This window comes from Ranitomeya imitator, chromosome 7 (genome assembly GCF_032444005.1).
Source record: "Ranitomeya imitator isolate aRanImi1 chromosome 7, aRanImi1.pri, whole genome shotgun sequence".
Classification (NCBI taxonomy): domain Eukaryota; kingdom Metazoa; phylum Chordata; class Amphibia; order Anura; family Dendrobatidae; genus Ranitomeya; species Ranitomeya imitator.
Window position 1 is genome coordinate 45955925 of NC_091288.1, and position 15064 is coordinate 45970988.

Here is a 15064-nt window from a genome sequence, read left to right on the forward strand (position 1 = left end):
TGAGAAAAGCTACTTAAAGTGGCCACTTGAAAGTTGTTCTCCTGTTTGAATCTCCTCTGAAGAGTGGCATCATGGGCTCCTCAAAACAACTGTCTAATGATCTGAAAACAAAGATTATTCAACATAGTTGTTCAGGGGAAGGATACAAAAAGCTGTCTCAGAGATTTAACCTTTCATTTTCCACTGTGAGGAACATAGTAAGGAAATGGAAGAACACAGGTACAGTTCTTGTTAAGGCCAGAAGTGTCAGGCCAAGAAAAAACAAAGGCAGAGAAGAATGGTGAGATCAGTCAAGGACAATCCTCAGACCACCTCCAGAGAGGTGCAGCATCAACTTGCTGCAGATGGTGTCACTGTGCATCGGTCAACTATACAACGCACTTTGCACAAGGAGAAGCTGTATGGGAGAGTGATGCGAAAGAAGCCGTTTCTGCAAGCACGCCACAAACAGAGTCGGCTGAGGTATGCAAAAGCACATTTGGAGAAGCCAGTTTCTTTTTGGAAGAAGGTCCTCTGGACTGATGAAACCAAGATTGAGTTGTTTGGTCATACAAAAAGGCATTATGCATGGTGGCCAAAAAACACAGCATTCCAAGAAAAACACTTGCTACCCACAGTAAAATTTGGTGGAGATTCCATCCTGCTTTGGGGCTGTGTGGCCAATGCCGGCATCGGGAATCTTGTTAAAGTTGAGGGACGCATGGATTCCTCGCAGTATCAGCAGATTCTTGACAATAATGTTCATGAATCAGTGACAAAGTTGAAGTTACGCAGGGGATGGATCTTTCAGCAAGACAATGATCCAAAACACCGCTCCAAATCTACTCAGGCATTCATGCAGAGGAACAATTACACTGTTCTGGAATGGCCATCCCAGTCCCCAGACCTGAATATCATTGAACATCTGTAGGATCATTTGAAGAGGGCTGTGCATTCTCGGCGACCATCAAACTTAACTGAACTGGAATTGTTTTGTAAAGAGGAATGGTCAAAAATACCTTCATCCAGGAACTCATTAAAAGCTACAGGACGCGACTAGAGGTTGTTATTTTTGCAAAAGGAGGATCTACTAAATATTAATGTCACTTTTCTGGTGGGGTGCCCATACTTATGCACCTGTCAAATTTTGTTTGAATGCAGATTGCACATTTTCTGTTAGTACAATAAACCTCATTTTAAGGCAGAAACATTACTGTGTCCAACAGTTATTAGATATATGAAACTGAAATAGCTGTTGCAAAAAAAACTATTTTTATAAAACATTAAGCTTAAGATTAATAGGGGTGCCCAAACTTTTTCATATAAGTGTATCTGCACAAAAGTTATATAATTAAAAACATCATCTCGGCACGCAAAAAATAAGCCCTCATCTGACCCGAGATCCCGAAAAATGGAAACGCTACGGGTATCGGAAAATGGCGCCTTTTTAACATTTTTTAGCAAAGTTTGGAATTTTTTTTCACCACTTAGATAAAAAATAACCTAGACATGTTTGGTGTCTATGAACTCGTAATGACCTGGAGAATCACAATGGCTGGTCAGTTTTAGCATTTAGTGAACGTAGCAAAAAAGCCAAACAAAAAACAGCTTTGTGGGTAGTTATGATAAATTTATGTTGTATTTTATATTGGAAGGACAACCAGTGCAATGACTGGCACAGATTGGAGGCATTAGTGCAGCGGCTGGGAAGTAAAATAAGCCTGGCTGCTGCATTCAGGTGAGATTGGAATGGGGAGAGTTAACTGAAAAGGAGACCGATTACTAGAATGTTTCAGTAGTCAACATAAGAATGAATAAGATCGACAGTAAGGAAAGGTCGGATTCTGAAGATGTCTTTGAGGTGCAGGTGCATGAAACGAGTGATTGGATATAAAAATATTTAGCATTGAGAGTCCTCAGTGGTTGCTACCTTTGATTGGATATAGAGAGAGGAGGAAAGATCTGAGTCAAATATAACCCTAAGAAGGTGAGTGTGCTCCTTGGGAGTTATGGTAGAACCACCCACAGAAATGGCAATATTGGGTTTAGGTGGTTGGTTGCGGGAGGAAACACAAGGAGTTTTGTTTTGGAATGATTCAGTTTCGGACAGACGGAGGACATGATCTTAGAAACAGCAGTCAGACAGTCACTGGTATTTCTTGGTAGTGTGGGAGTGAAGTCAGGAGATGTGTAAGATTGGGTGTCATCTGCATAGCGGTGGTAATAAGATTGGGTGTCATCTGCATAGCGGTGGTAATATCAGCCAAATCCGCTTATGGTCTGTCCAGTTGGGGTGGATTATAGCAAGAAGAGGATGGGGCCTGGTACTGAACCCTTTAAGATACAAGGGGAAGAAGAGTCGGCAATATATATAGTGAAGGAGCGGTTTCAGAGGTAGGAGGAGATCCAAGAGAGAGCGTATGTCTTTAAGATGGAGTGCCAGCAAATGAAATCATTCGCCAAGCAGCTTCATTAACATCCTCCCAGCGTCTGATATTTTCTGCTATCAAATCTAGATCAAACCCTGAAAAAGAACAAGACATGTCAACCGTGCAACCTTCAGGAGATGAACGGGCGTTGATGTTGTTTTTGAAAATTTCGACTGCAAACCGCTTTAATTGAACTAATGGCGTCTAATTATAAATGTGATGTAAACACACCTCGCAATGATTCCGTGGCAAATAAAGATTATTTTTCACATTCATGGGGATGCCTTTCCATGAAGTGCAGGCAAGTGATGATGCCGGCACCTGACTGTAATGGTGTGCACTCAGGAGAATAAGCCGTATTTAGAGTCTAAATGCCACCAGCTGTTCCAGAGATGCACAAATTAATTGGCCTCAGGGCACAGAAAACATCCACTACTCCGCTCGCCGAATCTAATAATTTAGTCCTTCTGAGCAGATCCTAAAAAGATAATTAAGAAGCCAATGAAAATACATCACTGTAAATTGTAGATGGCAAATGTGCAAATTGCTCTGCTAACCAACAAACATTTCTAAAACGGTAAGGTAATGATGATGATGTTATAACACATAAAGGAGTTAAGGCGAGCGTTGCTATGTTGTAAAGAGACCAGCAATCATGATCCGAGCCGATAGAGCTTGCTTATGTGTGAACAGATTTTACGCTAATTTTGCTGCAAGGACGCCCAAAGTAACTTTGCAAACATGTTTTGACTTAATTATTGTTTGGAACCGCAGTTCAATAGGAAATTACAGGCAAATGGAAACATTCAATTAATTCTAAACATGCAGAATATTGTTGGGACCTACGTATGGTTATTATATACACAATTGAGGTTACTGCTCTACGTAAGGTCACTATTGGTATCAACCTGTTTAGAAAAATAGTTACAAAAAATAAGAAGGAGGGGAAAAATAGCAGCAGGTGCTCTGGACTGATGAGTCAAAATGTGAAATATTCGGCAGTAACAGAAATCAGTTTCTTTGTCAAGGGGCTGAAGAGAGATACAATAATAAGTGTCTACAAGCAACAGTAAAGCATGGTGGAGGTTCCTTGCAAGTTTGGGGCTGCATTTCAGTAAATGGAGTTGGGGATTTGGTCAGGTGCAATGGTGTCCTCAATGTTGATAAATACAGGCAGATACTTATCAATCATGTAATACCATCAGGAAGGTGTCTGATTGGCTGTATGTTTTGGGTCATTGTCCTGATGCAGAACAAATTTGGAGCCAAAGTCATTAAGAAGTATCTTCAGTGTAAAGAAGAACAAAGAGTCCTAGAAGTGATCATTCGGGCCCAACAGAGCCCTGATTCTAACATTATTGCATCTGTGTGGGATAACATGAAGAGACAGAAGGATTTTCACAAGTGACATCTAGAGAAGATCTGTGGTTAGTTCTCTAAGGCTACGTTCACATTGGCGTTCCGCCAATGTGCGTCGCTGTTGCGCCGGCGACGCAGCGGCGACGCGCCCCTATGTTTAACATAGGGGACGCGTGCGTCGTTTTGGTGGCGTTTTTCGCCACGTGCGTCGTTTCCGACGCTAGCGTCGGACGCAAGGAAACGCTACATGTAGCATTTTCTGTGCGTCCGATTTTCGTCGGAAAACGACGCACGCGTCGCAAAACGCGTTTGCGTGCGTTTTAGCGTGCGTCGCGCGTTGCGTCGCCGACGCACGGCGGCGCAACGCTAATGTGAACGTAGCCTAAGAAGTTTGGAACAACCCCCCCCCACACATACACGCACTAGAAAAAATACATATTTTGCAATACATATTGTAAAGAGAACAAAAATAAATAAAAGTCACAGTACTTGGAGAAAAACAGTAAAAAAATGAAAAAATTATTGAAAAAAAGTCAAGGGGTCATTATGACCCCTTCCACAGTTTTAGTTTAAAAACCGTGTGCAAGTGTACATAGAAATGGTGATGTTTTAAGGCAATGGGCAGTCACACCAAAATAGTGATTTAATTTAGATTTCACTTTTAATCATTCACTGTGTATATTGTTAATTGATCAAAATAAACTATGAGCACTTCTACTTTGGAAGGCATTCTTACTTTGCAGCATTTTTTCCACACCTGTCTAAAACTTTTTTACAGTACTAATACATCTATATAATTAAAAAAAAAACAGATTGAGGCAGCACACCATAATAAGGTAGAAAAAAGGTGCTCATTAATGGCTCTTATGGCGGCGTTTCGATCCCAAGTGTGGATCTTTAGCCTTTATCAAGACTATATACTATACATACACATTATATATATATATATATATATATATATATATATATATATATATATATATATATATATATATATATATATATATATATACCGTATATATATATATATAGTCTGGGGGATACACAGCTGATAGTCCTACTGAATAGACTGTTAGCTGCTTTTTTCTTGCCATAATACAAATTCTAAGTAAAGAAAAACGAGTGGCCATGATTACTTTAAGAAATGAAGGTCAGCCAGTCCGAAAAATTGGGAAAACTTTCAAAGTGTCCCCTAGTGCAGTTGCAAAAACCATCAAGCGCTACAAAGACACTGGCTCACATGAGGACCGCCCCAGGAAAGGAAGACCAAGAGTCACCTCTGCTTCTGAGGATAAGTTTATCCTTGTCACCAGCCTCAGAAATCGCAGGCTAACAGCAGCTCAGATTAGAGACCAGGTCAATGCCACACAGAGTTCTAGCAGCAGACACATCTCTACAACACCTGTTAAGAGGAGACTTTGTGCAGCAGGCCTTCATGGTAATATAGCTGCTAGGAAACCACTGCTAAGGACAGGTAACAAGCAGAAGAGACTTGTTTGGGCTAAAGAACACAAGGAATGGACATTAGACCAGTGGAAATCTGTGCTTTGGTCTGATGGTCCAAATTTGAGATCTTTGGTTCCAACCACCGTGTCTTTGTGCGATGCAGAAAAGGTGAACGGATGGACTCTACATGCCTGGTTCCCACCGTGAAGCATGGAGGAGGAGGTGTGATGGTGTGGGGGTGCTTTGCTGGTGACACTGTTGGGGATTTTTTCAAAATTGAAGGCATACTGAACCAGCATGGCTACCACAGCATCTTGCAGCGGCATGCTATTCCATCCGGTTTGCGTTTAGTTGGACCATCATTTAATTTTCAAAAGGACAATGACCCCAAACACACCTCCAGGCTGTGTAAGGGCTATTTGACCTAGAAGGAGAGTGATGGGGTGCTACGCCAGGTGACCTGGCCTCCACAGTCACCAGACCTGAACCCAATCGAGATGGTTTGGGGTGAGCTGGACCGCAGAGTGAAGGCAAAAGGGCCAACAAATGCTAAGTATCTCTGGGAACTCCTTCAAGATTGTTGGAAGACCATTTCCAGTGACTACCTCTTCTCATCAAGAGAATGCCAAGAGTGTGCAAAGCAGTCATCAAAGCAAAAGGTGGCTACTTTGAAGAACCTAGAATATAAGACACATTTTCAGTTGTTTCACACTTTTTTTTGTTAAGCATATAATTTCGCATGTGTTAATTCATAGTTTTGATGCCTTCAGTGTGAATGTCATAGTCATGAAAATACAGAAAAATCTTTAATTGAGAAGGTGTGTCCAAACTTTTGGTCTGTACTGTATATATATATATATATATATATATATATATATATATATATATATATATATATATATATATATATATATATATATATATATATATTTTTTTTTTTTTTTTTTTTTTTCATTTTTTAGTACTGTAAAATTTTTTAGACAGATGTGGTATAATATATATATATATATATATATATATATATCTATATTATATATAAACATACACACTATATAGTAAATATTCAGTTCACTGCTTTCTTTTACTAAATGACAACTATGTTGAATGAGCAAATATCAGGAATGATTATATGATACGGCAGATTTTCCCAATATGACAGCGCATTTAGCCCTCATAATTGCATAGCACGAGGACCTCATTTACTGTCCGGATGAATATACATGTGGCATGTTTACAAGGATATTGGAAAGGCATCAAAGACGTACACAGCGCACAATGCCAGATATTGGGAGCGTGCATTTGACATTATGTGGGTTTATCAGATGTAAAAGGATAATAGCCTCATCCTCCCCGCAATCATTGTTAATACCGGTCTCCAACATATGCCTATGCCGATCCAATTTACTGCAAAATGTTATTCTCTAGCCCTGTCAAATGACTGTGCCTCCGTGTAGGAAGATTTATCAGCTCAGAAATGACAAAAATCAGCTCCCTAAATATATATGGCAATGGAAAGTTGCCTTTACCGCTCAATTCTTTTAAATTAAAAAATATTGCCTGTTCTGATAAAACCGCTTAAAATGACTACAAGTAAAGATGGAGGCTATTAAGTTTTATCGCGAGCACCTGAGGAACTGTTTGCATGCAATTCAAAATGTTTCTTTATCCTCCTGAATTACTGACACTGGCAAATTAAAATGAAGTGGCTGCATATGGCAGAGACAATCTTCACATTTACAAATATCCCGGAATATCATTAAATCATAAAGGAGAAAGCTGTGGGTTATATATTATGAATGTTGCCTAATGCATTCCCAGCTTTGTTATTTGTTACAAATTTGTGTACCAGGGACAAAATTGGCCATTTATTCAGCGGCAGCAGCTGGTTGGAGCGCTGTATATCATAGCCAAAAAAAAAGGAGAGAGCGGAGGCAAGGCTCAATTAACCTTCCAAATGCCAAAGGGGTGACTAGTCGCGTTCTGATGGACAGACGTTCTCCAGCATCTACTTTCCTATAATGCTCACATTAGACAGATACACATGAATAATTAGCAGCTGCCAGGATTCGCCAGAATCCAGGGGCAATTTTCACCCCCGGTACAGTGTAGTTTTTTCTCATTACGGCTCCTCATGACATATGTTTTACTTCCACCATAAAGTATGGCATCATAAATCTAGCATTAAAAGAAAATAAAAGAAAAAATATGTTCTTCACCTGTAAACTTAATAGGAAACTATGGAAATATAAATTAAATCTTAACTTTTGGGCATCAGTTACCAAATTGGGTCTCCAGTGGTTAAAAAAACAATATAAAATAAAATGGATGCCACTTGCATGTCAACATAAGATGGCCAAGAAGTAATCTAGTAAAACATATGCACATAACATACTTCCATACGGGTAAAGGAAGACTAACTATAGAGGGGAGGAAAGGAGAAGATTCTTGTCGGCACACCAACCAGGTAAAAAGCAAAAAGTTTATTTAGCCACTTGTAAAATAAAAAAACGATTAAAAACACCTAACTATAGAGGGAAGCAGAACCTATACCCAACTGGTCCGTGTACAGACAAGTCAATCCCTAGCCCCACAACTAAAAACACCACCTACGACCTGACTTCCTAAAAGGCAGTCGAGGGGTTTCTCATGCCACCTAAGGAACCAGAGGAGAACCAAAAATAAATAAAACTAGGATAACTTCCAAGAAATCTAAAAGGGGTAAAAGGATAAGGTACTGGGACGATAGACAAACAGACACACAGCAAGAATATAAGAGGTGTAAGGCTAGCAGGGAAAGTTCCTTCATTAAAGGGCTAGAAATCCTTAGCACAAATACAACTTGAAGTATAGCCAGCAAGGAAGTGCAGTGAAGGGATAATATATAAAGCTACACCCAGAACGTGATAGGACAAACCAAAACGGGAAAATGGAAAACACCTGGAAAGGAGCGAACCTAAAAGGTTGGTCAAAAACAATAGGAACAACAGGCATTTGGACAGGGAAGGAAAAGAGCAATAGATCCACAGCCAGAAGAACCGACCACAAAGCAACAGGTCACGGAATTGAATTTGCAAACCGATCCATGAAAATAAGTCTTCCATGATTAAACGGCCATTACTTACAGTATGTAAGGCTCATGCAGGAATATTATCTCCATGGTCAGGAGGTAAAATGCCTAATTTATTAACACATTCTAATAGAAACGTGTGGCTTATTGGATCAATCAAAGCTCATCTTCCATGTCTTAAAGTGCCCAGAAAAAACTGAATGTCGTAAAAACAAATTCCAAAAAACAATGTCACAATTGTGTTTGTTTTCTTACACCATTTCATTGCAGTTGTTCTCTGCTTTTCAGTTCAGTAAATTGAAAAATTAACATCGCCATTCAATACTACATCATATCCAGCAATATACAAGCCCCCATAAGGCAATGTTAACGGAAAAATAAAACAAGTTATGGCACTTGGAAGAAGAGGAGGAAAATGACAATTGTTTTTGTCCTTAGAGGGGTTGCCCGGCCTTAGGGTACATGTCTGCAAGCACTGTATGTGATTACAGACTGGGGAATCCTCACAACGCACACTGTCAGGATTCTCTGGTACAGGCAATCTGTCTACATGTAGTCACGTGCCGACTAGACGTGTGCGGTCACGCTCAATGCAAGCGAATTGAGCGATGCTGGACATGTCTAATCAGAATGTGTCTGGAAGTATGTAAAGCACATACCTGCAGTCACAGGACTGCCTGCTCCCGGCGCTGGAGAAACCTGACAGCTCGCAGCGTGGTCGCTGTGAGCATTCACAAGTCTGCAGTCACAAAGAGTAACTGCAGACTCGTATCCTAAGACCTGACAAACCCCCATAAGGGATTGAATTTATATGAGACCTCACCATTAAACTGGCTATATTTTTTAAAGGTAACCTGTCACCATCAATAACGCTGCTAACCTGCAGATATGGGGTTAATCTGCAGGTTAACAGCATTATGATGCTGTCTGGCGCCTGCACGTAGCCGAATGCAGTGGGAAAAAAATGATCTTTATTCTCCCGCCTACATTTGGTAATCAGTCACAGGGGTGGGGCAGTGCAAGTTCAGTCACCGTTGAGAATACAGAGTGGCCGCTGTAACCGCGCCCCAACCTTGACTGACACTGGCTCTACATTGTGGCCTGCTGTTAGACAAGGCCGGTGGTGCGGTTACAGCGGCCGCTCTGTATACTCAGAGTAGTGACTTATCCGGCACCGCCCCTGTGACTGAAACTGAATGATAAAGATCATTTTCTCCCAGACTGCATTAGGTATTCAGTCATAGGGGTGGGGCGATGCCGGTTCAGTCACCTCTGAGAATACAGAGTGGCCGCTGTAACCGCGCCCCAGCCTTGACTGACACTGGCTCTACATTGTGGCCTGCTGTTAGACAGGGCAGGTAGTGCGGTTACAGCGGCCGCTCTGTATACTCAGAGTGGTGACTGATCCGGCACCGCCCCTATGACTGAAACCGAATGATAAAGATCATTTTCTACCTGCTGCATTCGGCTATGTGAAGACGCTGCCAGCATATTAATGCTATTAACCAGCAAATATGAGGTTAATAAGTAGGCTAACAGCGTTATATCTGGTGACAGGTTCCCTTTAAATTTCAAGGTGAATTTTCATATCCGTGTGTACTGTCCAAGTGCTGTGTGATTTTTTTTATTTTTTATTTTTTTCGGACAGCACTTGGACCCATAGAGTTTCACTTATCCATTAACACATCCGTGAAAATCAGGAATCCGAGAGAAAACTCAGAGCATGTTCTATATTGATCTGATGCTGAGGCTGAGATTAGGACTTACTCAGTGAGTCTGTCATATGTATAATAAAAAATCAGGCAGCACACGGACATTAGCATGGTGGAGGGTCAGGAGAAAGAACTGTGACAAACAAAGGGTCGGTAGAATGTTACCTCGCGGGTATGGCCAGCTTACAGGAGTTCTCCACCCTTGGAGACATTTTATTTCTTACATAAATACATGTATTTTTGGCTAAACTTAATTTCGGTAATTAAAAAATTTGTGCTGTTTGCCTTCTCGAGCATCTGTGTTGCACTAGCTACTGCTGGCTACAGAATGTGTTAAGCGAGAATTCGTCAGTGAGCTCCTTCTGATGGTTTTCAACACTTTTATTTTTTTTCTCCGCTGATTTATGACCACAACAAAGTTGAATGTGCGGGAAAACAAATTGTCTCTTCACAGAGGAAGAGGACTAGAGTTCTAGTGCCACCTATTGGAAGTAGCAATCCTAACAGTCAATGTCGACCCTTTAACGAGCCTTGTCACATGACTTAGGATACCAATAGGTGGCACTAGAGTTCTATCCTCTTCCTCTCTGAAGAGACAATTTGCATATTTCCCAGAGGAGCATTGCGGCTTTAAGTCTCCTCACCTCGACATGCTTAACATGTCACTCTCCGCAAGGAGAAACGATACTTCTTGGATCCTAGGAAAACAAAGAGACTATAAAAAGCCAAAGGGTGCAACATTTGTATTGAAACCCACCAGCAAAAATGAATTTTAGCCTTAAATACATGTATTTAAGTAACAAAAAATATTACACACATATACATATAATATATACAGTATATACACTGTACAAAAAAATAAAGGGAACACTAAAATCCCACATCCTAGATATCACTGAATGAAATATTCCAGTTGTAAATCTTTATTCATTACATAGTGGAATGTGTTGAGAACAATAAAACCTAAAAATGATCAATGTAAATCAAAATTAGTATCCATGGAGGTCTGGATTTGAAATATGGTAATACTCAAACTCAAAGTGGAAAATCAAATTACAAGCAGTCTAACTTCAGTGAAAATGCCTCAAGACAAGGAAATGATGCTCAGTAGTGTGTGTGGCCTCCATGTGCCTGTATGATCTCCCTACAACACCTGTGCATGCTCCTGATGTGGCGGCGGATGTTCTTCTGAGGAATCTCTTCCTAGACCTGGACTAAAGCATCCGCCAACTCCTGGACAGTCTGTGGTGCAATATGACAATGGTGGATGGAACGAGACATGATGCCCCAGATGTGTTTGATTGTTTTCAGGTCTGGGGAACGAGTGGGCCAGTCCATGGCATCAATGTCTTCATCTTGCAGGAACTGCTGACACACTCCAGCCACATGAGGCCTAGCACTGTCATGCATCAGAAGGAACCCAGGTGTTGTGAATTCTGCTCTTGGGCTCACTCCGGTGGTTATGAGTGGTAGTGCTGCAGTAGTTGGATCGCAGCATTTATCAGGTGTATCTATTTTTTGCAATTTGGGCTGGGCTATATAGCCTTGCTTTATCCTTTAGTCAGTGCCAGTTGTCCATTGTTTTTGGAGGATTCACATCCCTTCTGGTCTCTCCTGTTCTGCTGTGCTTTTCTTCAAAGATAAGTCCTGGCTTTGTTTTTTGCTGTCCACCTGCTGTGGACCTTATAGTTCTGTGCATTTTCATGTTTCGTCTTGTCCAGCTTTGTCTGTGAAGGATCTTTTGCAGCCTAGCTGTGTCTCTGGAGATGCAGATATACCCTCCATGTCTTTAGTCAGATGTGGTGATTTGTATTTTCTGTGGTGGATATTTTCTAGTGTTTTAATACTGACCGCATAGTACTCTGTTCTATCCTTTCTTTTTAGCTAGTATGGCCTCCTATGCTAAATCCTGATTTCATGTCTGCGTATGTCATTTCCCTCTCCTCTCACAGTCAATATTTGTGGGGGGCTGTCTATCCTTTGGGGATTTTCTCTGAGGCAAGATAGGTTTCCTGTTTCTGTCTTTAGGGGAAGTTAGTTCTTAGGCTGTGTCAAGGGGTCTAGGGAGCGTTAGGTACCCCCCACGGCTACTTCTAGTTGCGCTGCTAGGTTCAGGGTTTGCGGTCAGTACAGGTGCCACCTTCTCCAGAGTACGTCTCATTCTGCTCCAAGGCCACCAGATCATAACACCCAGGGCCCAGTCCACCTGCACATTTTATTGTAAAACCTTGAGCTTGCATCTTTTGAGGTAGCCAATCGTGGATTTTGACGGGTGTTTAAAATCATTATCCATTTGTAGAAGCCATCCTCTATTCAACTTCAGCTTTTTTACAGCTGGCATTATGTTTGCATCAAGAATTTGTTGAAATTTTATTGAATCCATTCTTCCATCTACCCGTGAAACGTTCCCCGTGCCATTGGCTGCAACACATCCCCAAAGCATGATTGACCACCCCCATGCTTATAGGTTGGGGAGATGTTCTTTTCCTAAAATTCTGCGCCCTTTTTTCTCCACACATACCTTTGATCATTGTGGCTAAAGACTTCTATTTTAACCTCATCGGTCCACACGACTTGTTTCCAAAAAGCATCAGGCTTGTTTAAATGCTCTTTTGCATTACTTTACTTCTGACGATTAATATTATGGTGAATACACAGGAGAGGTTTTCTTCTGATGACTCTTCCATGAAGGTCATATGTGTTCAGGTGTCTCTGAATAGTAGAACAAAGTACCACAACTCCAGAGTCTGCTAAATCTTTTTGAAAGTCTTTTGCAGCCATGCGGTCATTCTGATTTGCCTCTCTATCAATCCTATGAGGAGCTCTTGCTGAAATTTTGCCTGGTCTTCCATCCCTTCACCTCCACTGTTCCTGTTAACGGCCATTTCTTAATTACATTTTGAACTGAGGAAAGGGCAACTTGAAAATGGCCTTCTTATAGACTTCTCCTGCTTTGTGGACCTCCACCATTTTCAGAGTGCTAGGCAGCTACTTAGAAGAACCCATGGCTGCTGTTTTTTAGGCACAAGGATAGAGGAGGCTGGATTTTTATAAAGCTGGGAAATTTGCATCACCGGGCCTTTCCGAACGATGAGGGTATGTGCTCATGTTGCGGAAAAGTGTGCTGATTTTTCCGCACTGATTTTGGTAAATCCGCACTGCGGATTTACTGTGGAATTACCAAGGTTTTTTTTTGTGCAGATTCCACCTGCGGATTCCTATTATGGAGCAGGTGTAAACCGCTGCGGAATCCGCACAAAGAATTGACATGCTGCGGAATAAACAACGCAGCGTTTCCGGCGTTTTTTTTCCGCAGCATGTGCACTGCGGATTTTGTTTTCCATAGGTTTATATGGTACTGTAATCTCATGGGAAACTGCTGTGAATCCGTAGCGGCCAATCTGCTGCGGATCTGCAGCAAAATCCGCAACATGTGCACATACCCTGATAGTGAACAAGCCATAACCCTAACAGGCTAATTAAGGTCTGAAACCTTGGTCAAAGATATCTGAGCACACAAATCTCCCAAAAGGTGTCTAAACTTTGGCATTGGCCCATTTTCCCTTTTTGTAGATTTTTAAATGTAAAACATATACATACGTGTATATATATATATATATATATATATATATATATATATACACACACACACACACACACACTATATATATATATATATATATATATATATATATATATATATATATATATATATATATATATATATATATATATATATATACACACACACACGAATATATATATATACACACACATATATATACATATACACACACACACACATGATATATATACACACACATATATCTATAGATTTATTTATTTAGACCTTTTAGAGATCATTTGACGTTCCACTTGCTTAACAGTTCACAATACCAGTAATTTTGACCAGGGGTGCCCATACTTTTACATGCCACTGTATCATCAGCAGAAACACACAGGAATAAAATTGCACAGATCTTCGAACGCTGCCTCAAATTCAGCAACCTGTAGAATCCCATTAGTAGCAGACTGGTCATGCTGAGCCTTTTAGTCCCACAGCAGCGCCATGTAGGACTTGCAAATCCCTGGCTGATGAATATTAACATTCCACACACAAGCCGCTGACCAGAAATATTAGACATTTAATTCAAGATGCGGAAATCAATTCTGTGTGCAACCGGAATAAATCCCATTACAATAAAATCTGTCAGACTATACATACATATCATTTTTTATGTGTTTATTTCACTCACTGGAGAAACTTACCCGAGTCTTTTGCATATGTTTATCCTACTGTATATATGAAAAACAGGAACACAATCGCTTTAGGGATTTTTTTTTTTCAGCATACAGTACTAATTAAAAACTGCTTGAAAAATGGGAAAAAAAAAATCTGCAAAATGTTTTAAAGCTTTAAGTGCCAGAGAGACTTACACTGAAGTTAATCATGTGCAGCCAGGAAATATTTTGCGGAGAGATGAATTCTATTGAAGCAACATCTCAATGTAGCGAGCGCTAACCTTGCCTTATTTTCCATATTTAATGTTAAACACTAGAAGTGCATAGGAGGCTTCCTATATTAATAGAGGCAGGGTTCATTTTGGCAGTATTTCACGACGTAGCCCAAGGCCATGGGTAATGGAACATTACTCACTATGATAGCCAGATTTCTTCTGCATGGCGGTTACAGGGCAATCTTTATGAGCCAGAAGAAGCTGTTTCAGCTGCGCCACTTCATTTCTCAGCAGGGTGACTTCATTCTAGAGGTAAAGGGGAAACTTTCTCTTTAGAACCAAATGGAAGAAGTTCTCAAAGTTCACAGCAAAGTAATAACATCCATGCGGCGCCCTGACAACTCCGGAAGGAAACTTTACACAATGCACGGAAAAATACCTGACAAAAAGGATAGGAAGACAAGAGCAGAAAGTCATAGCAAACGACTGACTACGGATATTACGCTCTACTGATCCATTACACAAAACTTGATAATCCTCTAACGTTTGGGGTTTCCTTCATTTTTAGCGACAGCAATAGTGTTGCATGCACTGTTATTCTTGCTGTCAAAGTGA

The 15064-nt window shown here is 40.7% G+C and overlaps 1 protein-coding gene across 3 annotated transcripts in view; it reads right to left on the minus strand.

The window, feature by feature from the left end:
- ATF2 (activating transcription factor 2) overlaps window positions 1-15064 on the minus strand; it is a 97046-nt gene that overhangs the window by 9120 nt on the left and 72862 nt on the right. For all 3 annotated transcript variants that reach the window (XM_069733183.1, XM_069733184.1, XM_069733185.1), the window contains exon 11: window positions 14650-14755. In XM_069733183.1, coding sequence (XP_069589284.1) covers window positions 14650-14755 — 106 coding nt within the window. The remainder of the gene's footprint in view (window positions 1-14649; window positions 14756-15064) is intronic.